The sequence below is a fragment of the Haemaphysalis longicornis genome, unplaced genomic scaffold (assembly GCF_048455015.1).
Source record: "Haemaphysalis longicornis isolate Haplotype H1 unplaced genomic scaffold, Haemaphysalis longicornis Haplotype H1 scaffold_1, whole genome shotgun sequence".
Taxonomy (NCBI): Eukaryota; Metazoa; Arthropoda; class Arachnida; order Ixodida; family Ixodidae; genus Haemaphysalis; species Haemaphysalis longicornis.
The window spans coordinates 221,779,281-221,791,463 of record NW_027526203.1 but is presented as its reverse complement, the minus strand read 5'-3'; the positions used below and the strand labels follow the sequence as shown (position 1 = coordinate 221,791,463).

Here is a 12,183-nt window from a genome sequence, read left to right as displayed (position 1 = left end):
GGTTCAAAGGTAAATTCAAGTGCACACCTTTAGTCTGTCCTTTAGTCTGTGTCGTTGTCTACGGTGCAGGTCTGCGCATCTTAAGATAGACTTAAATTGCATTCTCATCCGTCACGCCGCTCACTACGTTTTAATGGAAACGTACGCCTGACCCATACATACCACCAAGGCTTCTTTTTTTCTTTTCGTGCGCGTCCCCAAAAAGCTCACAATGTGACCAACAGAGCAGGGCATGCACTCGATAATCCTGATTGATTGATGGTTGGATATTAATGGCGCAAGGCCAGCTTTGGCAGAGAGCACCAAAGTAATGGTTTTGTGTGAGGGATAAAGATGTAAACATTAAAACCGCTCAACAAGAACGAAGTAAAATCAGTAAGAGACAATGAGGATGGCTGGTGTTGAAGGCCAGGTTCTGATTTGCGTGGTATGAAATCAGGTCTAAAAATTTATCTTCTGGTAAACATTTAAAAACACGCCTGACAGAGAACATGGAATCATCACACAGGAAAAGCGCTGGGTGTAAAGGGATATCTAGTCTGTATAGTTGTGGGAAGTGTTTGCCTCGTGCTGTGTCAAGTGCCTCGCATTGAATGAGTATGTGAAGTGCGGATAGGGCCTCTCCGCACCTGCTGCACAGGGGTCTTTGAGATCCAGTGAGGTGGTGCGAGTGTGTTGCATGTGTGTGCCCTATCCGTAGCCTAGCAAAGGCAACATCTGTGTGTCTGTCGCGTAGCAGTGGTGTATGGTCCCAAGCGTGGGTTTATTAGGTGTAATTTGTTGTCTGTTTTTTTTTCTATACTGCGTCACAGGTATAGATTAACCTCCGTTTCGCGAAGAAACTCAAGCAGGGAGCGATGATGGGGTCCCCAAATCCACCGATGAAGGTCAGGTGGTCTGCCAGGGTGGAGGCCTGTGCCTCGGAGGTGTCTTGTTCTCGCCGCTTCCAATGAAGGGCAAGTCCACAGCAAATGTTCAGTGTCCGCCTCTTCGGCCGGAGCCATGCAAAAGGGGCAGTTCTGTGCGAACGGGGCATGGTAACGTGGTGGCCACTCCCGGGTAACGGCGGGAGAGAGGGCTACACCAACACGAAGTCTTCGCATCAAGACCTCCTCCCAGCTATAGTAGGTATGCCTTGTTCTGAGAAGTTGTTGTCTGATGTATGGCTTCTTCATACATACTGTACTGGGTACTGTACTGGGTCAGGGTACTGTTGTTATGTCTACTGCATTCACGAGTGTAGCATTCATTTGATCCGCGCCTGTTTGACGGTTGGATGTTAATGGCGAAAGGCCAACTGGGGCAAGGAGCGCCAAAACAGCGTTTATGTGTGAGGGATGAAGATATAAACATTAAATCGCTCAAGGAGAACGAAAGTAAAATCAGTAATGCTGGAGCTAATTAGCCAGTTAGCTAAAATTATGCTCGAGATAAAGACTTAATTGACACTGACTGTGCAAATGTCCGTTACGTAAAGACTAATCACGAAATGTTGATCTTCAATGTATACAACATCCCTGTAAATCCCAAAGCATACGTCGCCAACATCATGCATAGGCATTCTGCGTGTATGAATAAGGCAAGAACAAAACGCTATTAGCTGTGCTCAGAGTCTTTAATGTTGACGTTGCGAAACACGCAAGCCTAGACTCCAAGCCCCGGTCGCCAGACTGGCCCCGGTCTCCAGACTGTACAGGCCCTTTTAAAGATTATAAACTTTGCGAGATGGCTGCATCAGCGACCTCCTCGGCGACCCAGTGAGCTGCTGGCTCTGAACCTGCCGTTCGAATCGTTCTTTTTGGGAACGCGTGCATGGAGGAGAATACCACGCCGCCTCGAAATGGGCACGGCTCTTCCTTACAGCTTGCATGCTCTGGCCACTGTCATTGGCCTAGTCCTCCGCAAGAAGAGCAGTAGAAGTCTTGCCGTCGGCATCTCGGACACGGCTCTCCCTGGGAGCTCGCGTGTTCTGGCCAGTATGCTTGTCTCTGTCCTCCTCTAGCGCAGCGGTAGCTGGTGACGATGCCTTGACGCCGTCAAATCGGACGCGACTCTTCCTTGGAGCTCGCGCCTTCTTGACAGCGTTCTTGGCCCCGTCCTCCTCAAACGGAGCGGTAGCTGCTGAAGCCTTGCTATAGTCGCCTCGGACACGACTCTTCCTTAGAGCTCGCGTGTTCTCGCCGGTATCCTTGGCCATGTCCTCCACAAGCGGAACGGTAGCTGATGATTCGCTGCCGTCGTCAGCTCGGGCACGGCTCTTCCTTGCACCTATCGTATTCTCTCCAGTGTTCTTGTACCTGTCCTCCTGCAGTGGAGCGGTAGCTGATGACGACGCCTTGCCACCGCCAACTGGTACACGACTCTTCCTTGGAGCTCGCATGTTCTTGCCCGTGTCCTTGGCCACATCCTCCTCAAGCGGAGCGGTAGCTGATGACTCACTGCCGTCGTCAACTCGGATACGGCTCTTCCTTGGAGCTCGCGTGTTCTGGCCAGTGCGCTTGTCTCTGTCCTCCTCCAGCGCAGCGGTAGCTGGTGACGACGCCTTGCCACCGTCAACTGGTAGACGACTTTTCCTTGGAGCTCGCGTGTTCTTGCCGGTGTCCTTGGCCTCTTCCTCCTGAAACGGAGCGGTAGCTGATGAAGCCTTGCTGTAGTCGACTCGGACGTGGCTCTTCCTTGGAGCTCGCGGGTTCTCACCGGCGTCCTTGGCCCCAACTTCCTCAAGCGGAGCGGTAGCTGATGACTCGCTGGCGTCGTCAACTCGGACACGACTCTTCCTTTGAGCTCGCGTGTTCTTGCCGGTGTCCTTGGCACCTTCCTCCTCAAACGGAGTGGTAGCTGATGAAGCCTTGGCATAATTGACACGGACGCGGCTCGTCCTTGGAGCTCGCGTGTTCTCGCCGGTGTCCTTGGCCACGTCCTCCTCAAGCGGAGCGGTAGCTGATGACTCACTGCCGCCAACTCGGACAGGGCTCTTTGTTGCAGCTATTGTGTCCTGGCCAGTGTCCTTGTCCCCGTCCTCCTGCAACGGAGCGGTAGCTGATGACATCTTGCCGTCGCCAACTGGGATATGGCTCTTCCTTGGAACTCGCGTGTTCTGGCCACTGTCATTGGTCCCGTCCTCATGAAACAGCACGGTAGAATTCTTGCCGTCGTCCCATCGGACACGGCTCTTCCTTGTAGCTCGCGTGTTCTGGTTAATGTGCTTGTCTTTGTCCTCCTCCAGCGCAGTGGTAGCTGGTGACGACGCCTTGCCGCCATCAACTGGGACACGACTCTTCCTTATAGCTCGCGTGTTCTCGCTGGTGTCCTTGGCCACGTCCTCCTCAAGCGGAGCGGTAGCTGATGACTCACTGCCGTCAACTCGGACAGGGCTCTTCGTTGCAGCTATTGTGTTCTGGCCAGTGTCCTTGTCCCCGTCCTCCTGCAACGGAGCGGTAGCTGATGGCATCTTGCCGTCGCCAACTGGGATACGGCTCTTCCTTGGAACTCGCGTGTTCTGGCCACTGTCATTGGTCCCGTCCACATAAAACAGCACGGTAGAATTCTTGCCGTCGTCCCATCGGACACGGCTCTTCCTTGTAGCTCGCGTGTTCTTGTTAATGTGCTCGTCTCTGTCCTCCTCCAGAGCAGCGGTAGCTGCTGACGACGCCTTGTCACCGTCAACTCGTACACGGCTCTTCCTTGGAGCTCGCGTGTTCTTGCCGGAGTCCTTGGCCGCTTCCTCCTCAAACGGAGTGGTAGCTGATGAAACCTTGGCATAATTGACACGGACGCGGCTCGTCCTTGGAGCTCGCGTGTCCTCGCCGGTGTCCTTGGCCACGTCCTCCTCAAGCGGAGCGGTAGCTGATGACTCACTGCCATCAACTCGGACAGGGCTCTTCGTTGCAGCTATTGTGTTCTGGCGAGTGCCCTTGTCCCCGTCCTCCTGGAGCGGAGTGGTAGCTGATGACATCTTGCCGTCGTCAACTCGGATACTGCTCTTCCTTGGAACTCGCGTGTTCTGGCCACTGTCCTTGGTCCCGTCCTCATGAAGAAGCGCGGTAGAAGACTTGCCGTCGTCATATCGGACACGGCTCTTCCTTGTAGCTCGCGTGTTCTGGCCGATGTGCTCGTCTCTGTCCTCCTCCAGCGCAGCGGTAGCTGGTGACGACGCCTTGCCGCCATCAACTGGGACACGACTCTTCCTTATAGCTCGCGTGTTCTTGCCGGTGTCCTTGGCCCTTTCCTCCTCAAACGGAGCGGTAGCTGGTGAAGCCTTGCTGTAGTCGACTCGGACGTGGCTCTTCCTTGGAGCTCGCGGGTTCTCACCAGCGTCCTTGGCCACAACTTCCTCAAGCGGAGCGGTAGCTGATGACTCGCTGGCGTCGTCAACGCGGACACGGCTTTTCCTTGTACCTATTGTGTTCTTGCCAGTGTCCTTGTCCCTGGCCTCCTGCAGCGCAGGGGTAGCTGATGCCGACGCCTTGCCACCGTCAACTCGGAGCCGGCTCTTCCTTGAAGCTCGCGTGTTCTGGCCACTGTCTTTGATTCCGTCCTCCCTAAGCGGAACGGTGGCTGATGAAGCGTTCCTGTTGTCAATTGGGACACGGCTCTTTCTAGCTCGCGTGTTCTGGCCGGTGTCCTTGGCCTGATCGTCCTCCAGTGGAGCGTTAGCTATTGATGACGCCTTGCTGCCGTCAACTCGGACACGGCTCTTCCTCAGATTTCGCGTGTTCTGGTTACTATCCTTGGTCCTGTCCTCATCTTGCGGAGCGGTAGCTGATGAAGCCTTGCCATCGCCAACTCGGACAAGGCTCTTTTTTGGAGCTCGCGTGTACTGGCCCGTGTCATTGGTCACGTCCTCCTCCAGCGCAGTGGTATCTGGTGACAACGCCTTGCCACCGCCAACTGGTACACGACTCTTCCTTGGAGCTCGCGTGTTCTTGCCGGTGTCCTTGGCCCATTCCTCCTCAGACGGCGCGGTAGCTGATGAAGCCTTGGCATAATTGACTCGGAAGCGGCTTGTCCTTGGAGCTCGCGTGTCTTCGCCGGTGTCCTTGGCCACGTTCTCCTCAAGCGGAGCAATATCTGATGACTCACTGCCGTCGTCAACTCGGAAATGGCTCTTCTTTGGAAGTCGCGTGTTCTGGCCACTGTCCTTGGCCCCGTCCTCTTCAAGCGGATTGTAAGCAGATAACGCCACTCGGGCACGGCTCTTCCTTTCAGCTATCGTGTTCTGGCCAGTGTCCTTGTCCCCGTTATCCTGCAGCGGAACGCTAGCTGGTGACGACGCCTTGCCGCCGTCAACTGGGATACGGCTCTTCCTTGAAGCTCGCGTGTTCTGGCCGGTGTCCTTGGCACCGACCTCCTCAAGCGGAGCGGTAGCTGATGACGTCTGGCCGTTAACTCGGGCACGGCTTTTCGTTGAAGATATCGTGTTCTGGCCAGTGGCATTGTCCCTTTCATCCTGCGGCGGAGCGATAGATGATGACGACGCCTTGCCGCCGCCGACTCGTACACGAGCCTTCCTTGGAGCAGGCGAGTTCTCGACACTGTCCTTGGCCTCGTCCTCCTGCAACGGGGCAGTAGCAGATGACGATGCCTTGCCCCCGTCAACTAGGGCAGCGACGGAATCTTGCACTTTCTTCATTCTGGGGAGGCTGCTAATCTGTGAACCCGACCAGAAGATGCGCAGCAAGCCGTGAGTTCTGACTCCGGGTCACGATCCATCACGCTGAAGCGTTCGAAGCGCTTGCATATTTCTTCCTCGGCCTAGAACACGGCTTAGGAGGACGACGAAGATTGGACTTTCCTGCGGTCATTTTTTAAAAATTTTAATCAATCTTGGTCTACTGAACATGAAAATGTTGGCTTGCCTGTGTGTGTGTCATCCGATTCAATCACTCGGTCAAAAAACATGCGGAAAAATGCTTGAAGACAACATATATATATCGCAAGACTGTTACAAGCTACTGAAACTACTACCATGCCTTAAAGCTGTCACTTCATTCAGCCTAAAGGATAACTCCGCAGTTTTAATGTAATTTCAGTGCATTTATTTACTCTCAGGGCCATTGGGCGTTAAAGAGAAGGAGGGGTACAGAGAAAAAATCATAAACAATAACTAAATGAAACCAGCACGGCCGTTTCAGATAATAGTCGCAGTCTGCGGACTTCGCAGGCCTCGAAGTGCGCCCCGTCACTGATGGAGACGTTGGAAGCTGGAAGGTGATTCCACAGCAAGCTGATCCTCGGAGCAAACGAGTTAATATAGATGTTAGTTCGGCACCTTCACACACCTACTTTTAGCGAATGATCACTGCGTGATGACACGTGCGTGGGAACTGAAAAGTGGGAGGGTTTTAAGGTCTCATTGGATTGAAATATTTTATCAATAACACGTAAGCAGGATATCGTACAACGCGATGCAAGATACGGTAGTTGTAATATCTTCGTACTAGTGAAGCAGGATAACTGGGAATAATCAGAACCCATAAAAATGCCGGCCGGATTTTGAATGGTTTCAAGCGTGGCGACAACGATTGTGGGATGCGGATCCTATGCATATGCACATTAGTCTTATTCATGTTTCGGGCGAACAAGAGGTTTGTAGAGTTGCAGTTTTAATTAAGTGGGGGCTCGAGAAAAGTTACTCCGCAGAAAGCCAAGTACGCGGTTGGCACTATTGGTAACGTGCGGGTGCACGAAAGCTTATCTGAAATATGAACGCCAAGGTAACCGAAGAAAGGGGGGGGGGGGGGGGGCTTTAAGGGGATAAGTATTTGCAGTGGTGCTCCTAATCCTTCGTGTTACCCTCATACACTTGCACTTGTCAATGCTTAGTTTCATTTGTGAGATGTGGCACAAAGGGAAAATTGGGTTGAGGTCGGTTTGAAGTGTTTAGTGATTGGATGGTGCAGACATTTTCCTGTATATGAAAAAATCGTCAGCGAAAAGGCGTATTGATGAGGTTATGGTATTAGGAAGACAATGTAGATTAGCAAGAGAACAGGACCCAATAGTGATCACTTAGGTGCGCCAGAGGTTACAGGACGGTGACGAGATTCGTTATCGTTGACAGATATTAGATAGGATTCTGCAAGAAACATTCAGTTCAACTTAAAACATTAGGGTCATTGCTAAGCTTTTGTAGTTCATATAGTAGCAGTGACTAGGAAACGATGTCTAATGCCTTCGCGAAGTCAATAAAAATACAATCAACTGCTGATGAATAATCCAACAAAAGCCTAGATCATTAGTAAATGTTAGCAATTGAGTTTCACAAGAATGATTTTTAAGAAAATCGTGCTGGTATATTGTAAAAAATGAATTAGATTCTAGAAAAACTGATCAAGTTTGAATAAATGACATGCTTAACTAGTTTGCATAGAATTGATGTCAGAGAGATACGTCGGTAGTTGTGAGAGGAAAACACTTCACCAGGCTTTTGCACAGGAATCACCTTTCCAGCCTTCCAGTCGTCAGGCAATAAGGAACACTAATAACTGCGCCAATATGAAAGAAAGCATCAATAAACTTTTTCATTTCTTACTTTACAAAAACTTATATCACATCTATTCCTGAAGAGAAAGATATTTTAGCCCGATGTATTAGTTTGAAAATTCCAGCACAGTCAATGAAAATTGGTTTCATTGGCTCAAGGTTTAGGTTTTGTTTAACAGGAAAAGAAGTTGGGGTTGTTTTAGTGAAGGATAAAGAAAACGCATTATTGAGCGACCGCAGCACTACTTGCGAGAAACAATTCCTCCGTGCGGCACTTTTACTTTTACGCTTTTCGACCTCCGCACATTACTGCGCTCCAGAGCTTGCGGGAATCAGTCGATAACAGAGACGGGAGCGTTTGGTGATAAAACTATTTTCTCACGCGAAAGTTCCTTTTTAAATTCTAAAGCGGTGCACGCATAAGCCGAACATCTGTCAGCGGAACTTGACAGCCTACAATGTTATAAAATGCGCTTTTTTAATAAGAGACCCTACAACACTTCTTCAACTTTTTTTTCTCTAAATCTTAAACACTTTCAGAACGTACTCAACACATTCAGTACATAAAATAGGGGTCACAAACTATCTCAGCCGAAAAATTGCTGTTCTATGCCCATCGGATAACTTTGAAATTTGTTGAAATGATTTTTCCCTCTTTCCGCGTCTTGGCGTTCTTCGAGCGCTCGAATTACGTCATTAAAGCGGTGCAGCAGCTATTGGTCGGCTTCCTTTTAGTTGCAGCAATGAACGCGTGCGGTAGCCCCTTCAAAATAATCGCCACAAAGGCAAGGTGATCTGCTGCCACGAGCAAATCACGCAGTGCCGCTCCGTGCTGGCGATAACTATAGCCTTCTCAATGCTTCCAGACGCGAAGGAAAGGGTGAAACCATTTATCCCAAGCGTTTCAGAGTCCCTTTGAAGACACTAGACTTTTTTGGGCTACTTAAACCCGGAAATTTAGGTCTGTCTCTAAATATGTCTGTCGTTCTGTTTGTCCCGCGATTCAGCCTTCAATCCAAAAGTTAGAATAATACTGGAGCGAGAGGCTTCTATAGGACAATCTTTTACGAGCAGCTAAATCTGGAAACATACTGCATACTTGTCAACGCTGTTGAGGAAAAAACAAAACATTAGGCATATTTGAGGCGAAACATCAATCCAGAATTTGCACTCGCATTGTTCTTTTATTTCAAAATAAATGTGCTCTCGCAGATAAAAATACGCTTTTAAAACAATATCCTGGACCTTCGCTACAGTGCTGCAAGTTAACAGTAACAAAAGGTTCCGGTAGATAGCGCGAGCAGCGGAACGCGGTAACATTGAATTGACTGTAGCAAGCCGCTTCCTTGCTTATCGCGAGAAGATCTAAATGGAGGGGAAAAGCATGAGAGGTGGGAGGGGGAAAGAAGAGAGGCATTTACGGTGCAGAGGCCGCAGAAGACTATGGTCATTCGACGGCATTTGCGCCGAAGCGAGCTGGTACACGGCCAAGTTCTATTAAGCAGTCGTTTGAATTGCAGGTTGTACCACAGTTGGCATTTATGACAGGATAGTCGTCTGAGGGGCATGTACGGTCATGGACAAATTAAACGCGAACACGAAAATACGAACCAGAACACAGAAATAGCACAACTTCTTTCCGTGCAAGCGAAATTTTCGCGTGGCTTTTTCACAGTAACACAGATTGAAAATGCGCCTTTCTAAGTATACCACTGCGAGCGATTATTTTATCTCAACTATCCATATTCTTTTATTTTTGCGTGTTCCGGTTCATATTTTCGTGTTCTGATTTCATTTGTCCATGACTGTACTTATACGTGAGCGATCGCACCTTGTTTTTAAATAAAGACCAGTTAGCATCTAGCCGGCGCTCCCAAAATTCGGGGAGGAAATAGTCAACAGAAACCTTCAGTTCCGTATTGATCGCTTGATAGATCTATCGTAGGGTTTAACGCGCCGACGGAACGCAGGCGATGAGGCGCGCCGTAGTGGAGGGTCGCGGATTATTTTTTGATTGATTGAAGGGTTTAACGCGCCGACGCAACGCAGGCGATGAGGCGCGCCGGAGTGGAGGGCTCCGGATTATTTTTTACCACCTGGGGATCTTTAACGCGCGCCAAAATCTCGTACACACGGGCGTTTTAGCTTTTCGCCTCCACCAGAAAAGCGGCCGCCGCGGCCGGGAATCGAACCCACGTCTCTGTATTGACCACTTGGGAATCAGCTTTAGGGTAGTCCCTAATTACTTTGAACTGTGTGGGGGGAATGGGAAGAGCGTGACAGTATAGTGAAATGAGCCACGAAGTGGTCACATAAGGCAGGAAAAAGCGTTAAGGATGAAACAGATTTGGGAACGACCCGCCGCGGTGGCTCAGTGGCTATCGCCTGACATGTGCTGCTGAGCACGAGATCGCGGCTTCGCTTCCCGGCCGCGGCGGCCGCTTTTCTGATGGAGGCGAAACGCAAAAACGCCCGTGTGTACGAGATTTCGGCGCACGTTAAAGATCCCCAGGTGGTCAGAATTAATCCGGAGCCCTCCACTACAGCGCGCCTCATAGCCTGCGTTGCGTCGGCGCGAAAAAACCTCACAATCAATCAATCAATCAGATTCGGGAATGCGGCTTCCGGCAAATTATTCGCAGCATACTCAGCGATGGCGCTCATAGCATACTCACTTAAAATATTTGAAAAGAAAAATTGCCACTTCAGATCACTGCGATTGCGACGCTTATCCAGCAGCTCGCGAGCGCTGAAAGTGTGTGAGCGACACTATCAGATACCCCTTCTGCCATCAGCGCCATCGCTGAGACCAGTATGCTGCAAATAATTTGCTGGAAGCCGCGTTAAAAGAAATGGATTGACAAGTATAGATGGGCTATCAGCGTCGGCAGGCGCGCATGCGTGTTCTGCTCCTTTCTTTTAACGCCGTCTCAGCTACACGGCGCTCCTATGCGGTTCGGCCTAATCCCCCGTTCTCCAATTACTTCTGACGGCACCTGCACTGCAGCTTACTGTAACTCAAGGTGTACTGCTTCCTTGTGGTCTTGCCAAAATAAAAAAAGTTTTTTTTTTGCCTGAGTGGATTTGCAAACCTTCCTCGGTGGCGATAGGCCTTTAGTTTAGCTCTTTGAGATAAAATGCTACTTTTCATTTTTAGGACCGAAATTCGACAATAATAGGTCCGCACTCGACAAAAGATCCTAATCTGCGCGCGCGGGATGTGCCATCAGCGGGCACTTGCTCAGAAAAAGTCATGGTCAAAGCCCCCGTACTTTTTCTTGAGCCGACGCCCACGTTTACGATTCGCTATTGTCGATACGGTGAAAAATCAGGCTGTCCAGACGGGACCTGTCTTCATGAAAGCGAGACTGCACAGCTAAATTTTCACACTTGAAATTTCAGCTACTGTGCGGAAAGTTTCAGCATCATCAGGGCGTTCCAGGGTGGGTACCTTGCCCGCAGCGGCTGCTAATCTCTCGGCCCCATACGTTACGCGATCTTCCAGCAATTTCTGACTGGCTCTCACTTCATTTAAAGACATTACTACGGCGTGTCCCGATTCCATTGCACATACGAGGGATTTTATAGCTGGCAGCACTTCGCTTTTGGTAATCTCACATCCCAGCTTGGGAGCACCAGGATTTCATGAAAAAAATGCATAACATGGTCACTGTCAGTGCGAACCATCAAAAGCACATCTGTTCATGAGACAAGCAGCAGACAGCGGTTGCCGGTGCTTTTACAATGAAAAGAAGGTGAGCAACTAACCTGCACGAGAAACAGGAAGGGCTTAACCGGTGGCGTCTTCGTTACTGTTTCCGCATGCCCCAAAAATGGCAGCGCATTCACGCTGGCTCGTTCGCATCCCCTGGTGACTATGGCGATGGAGCTCCCCTATAGTGTGGATGAGCAGAGTAGCCGTTTCCACGAATGACCACGCGTAGTCCACTTTTTGAAGATCGCAGCTGGTCAGCGCGCATGTCCCGAATCGCACAATCAAAAATACAAGTACATGACAGAGAGTACCAGCGTTTTTCTAATCAAGAATTCACGTTGGATTGGTTTTTACGATAGAAGACGAAAAAAAAAAAACGCGCTGAAAACGATGTCGAAGAGAGGGGACTAAATCAACACTGAAATTAACAGGAAAACTAACACTGGAACAAGAGACGCCGCATACAGTTTCTTAGTAAGTATACTACAGAGGAAACTGCACCAGGGAATCATGTCATCCATGCGGTCGTGGGGGGTTATGGGAAGACCCCCGCTTCTGGCTTGGGCTTGGCATGACAACTGGATTCTTAAGCGGTTTGGGGGATTTACTTTTTCCACTATGCATTAACACGTCTGTCTACGAGCTACGAGGTAGCCGAAATCCTCCCTGTTCTGTTCTGTGGCAGCCTTGAGCTGTGGCAACTGTGTATTTGGTGAAAGAGCAGACAGTGCGTGATCGTACCTAACGTTGGTCATGCCGGATGGAAGAAACGTATGTCTGAGCGGGTGGTATGCCACCGCGAAACTTGAAGCTGACGAAAAAGAAAAAAGAATCCAAACGCACTTTGACGAAGACAAGATACGACAGATACGGCCGCCTGTATCCGTCCTATCTTGTCTTCGTCCACGACTGTTTACCGCGACGTTTTCTTTATTCTTCAAGTATGAGCCAACTCACTCAGCAACAAGTTTTGTTAAACTGTA

General features: G+C 50.0%; 1 protein-coding gene across 1 annotated transcript; it reads right to left on the bottom strand.

The window, feature by feature from the left end:
* Nucleotides 1–1,679: 1,679 nt before the first annotated feature.
* On the bottom strand, nucleotides 1,680–11,419 carry LOC144142184 (uncharacterized). Its single transcript, XM_077673561.1, has 2 exons — nucleotides 11,254–11,419; nucleotides 1,680–5,794 (listed from the first exon to the last, which is right to left on the bottom strand). The coding sequence occupies exon 2, from the start codon at nucleotides 5,630–5,632 to the stop codon at nucleotides 1,892–1,894; it is 3,741 nt and encodes a 1,246-aa protein (XP_077529687.1). The 5' UTR covers nucleotides 5,633–5,794; nucleotides 11,254–11,419; the 3' UTR covers nucleotides 1,680–1,891.
* Nucleotides 11,420–12,183: the final 764 nt, after the last annotated feature.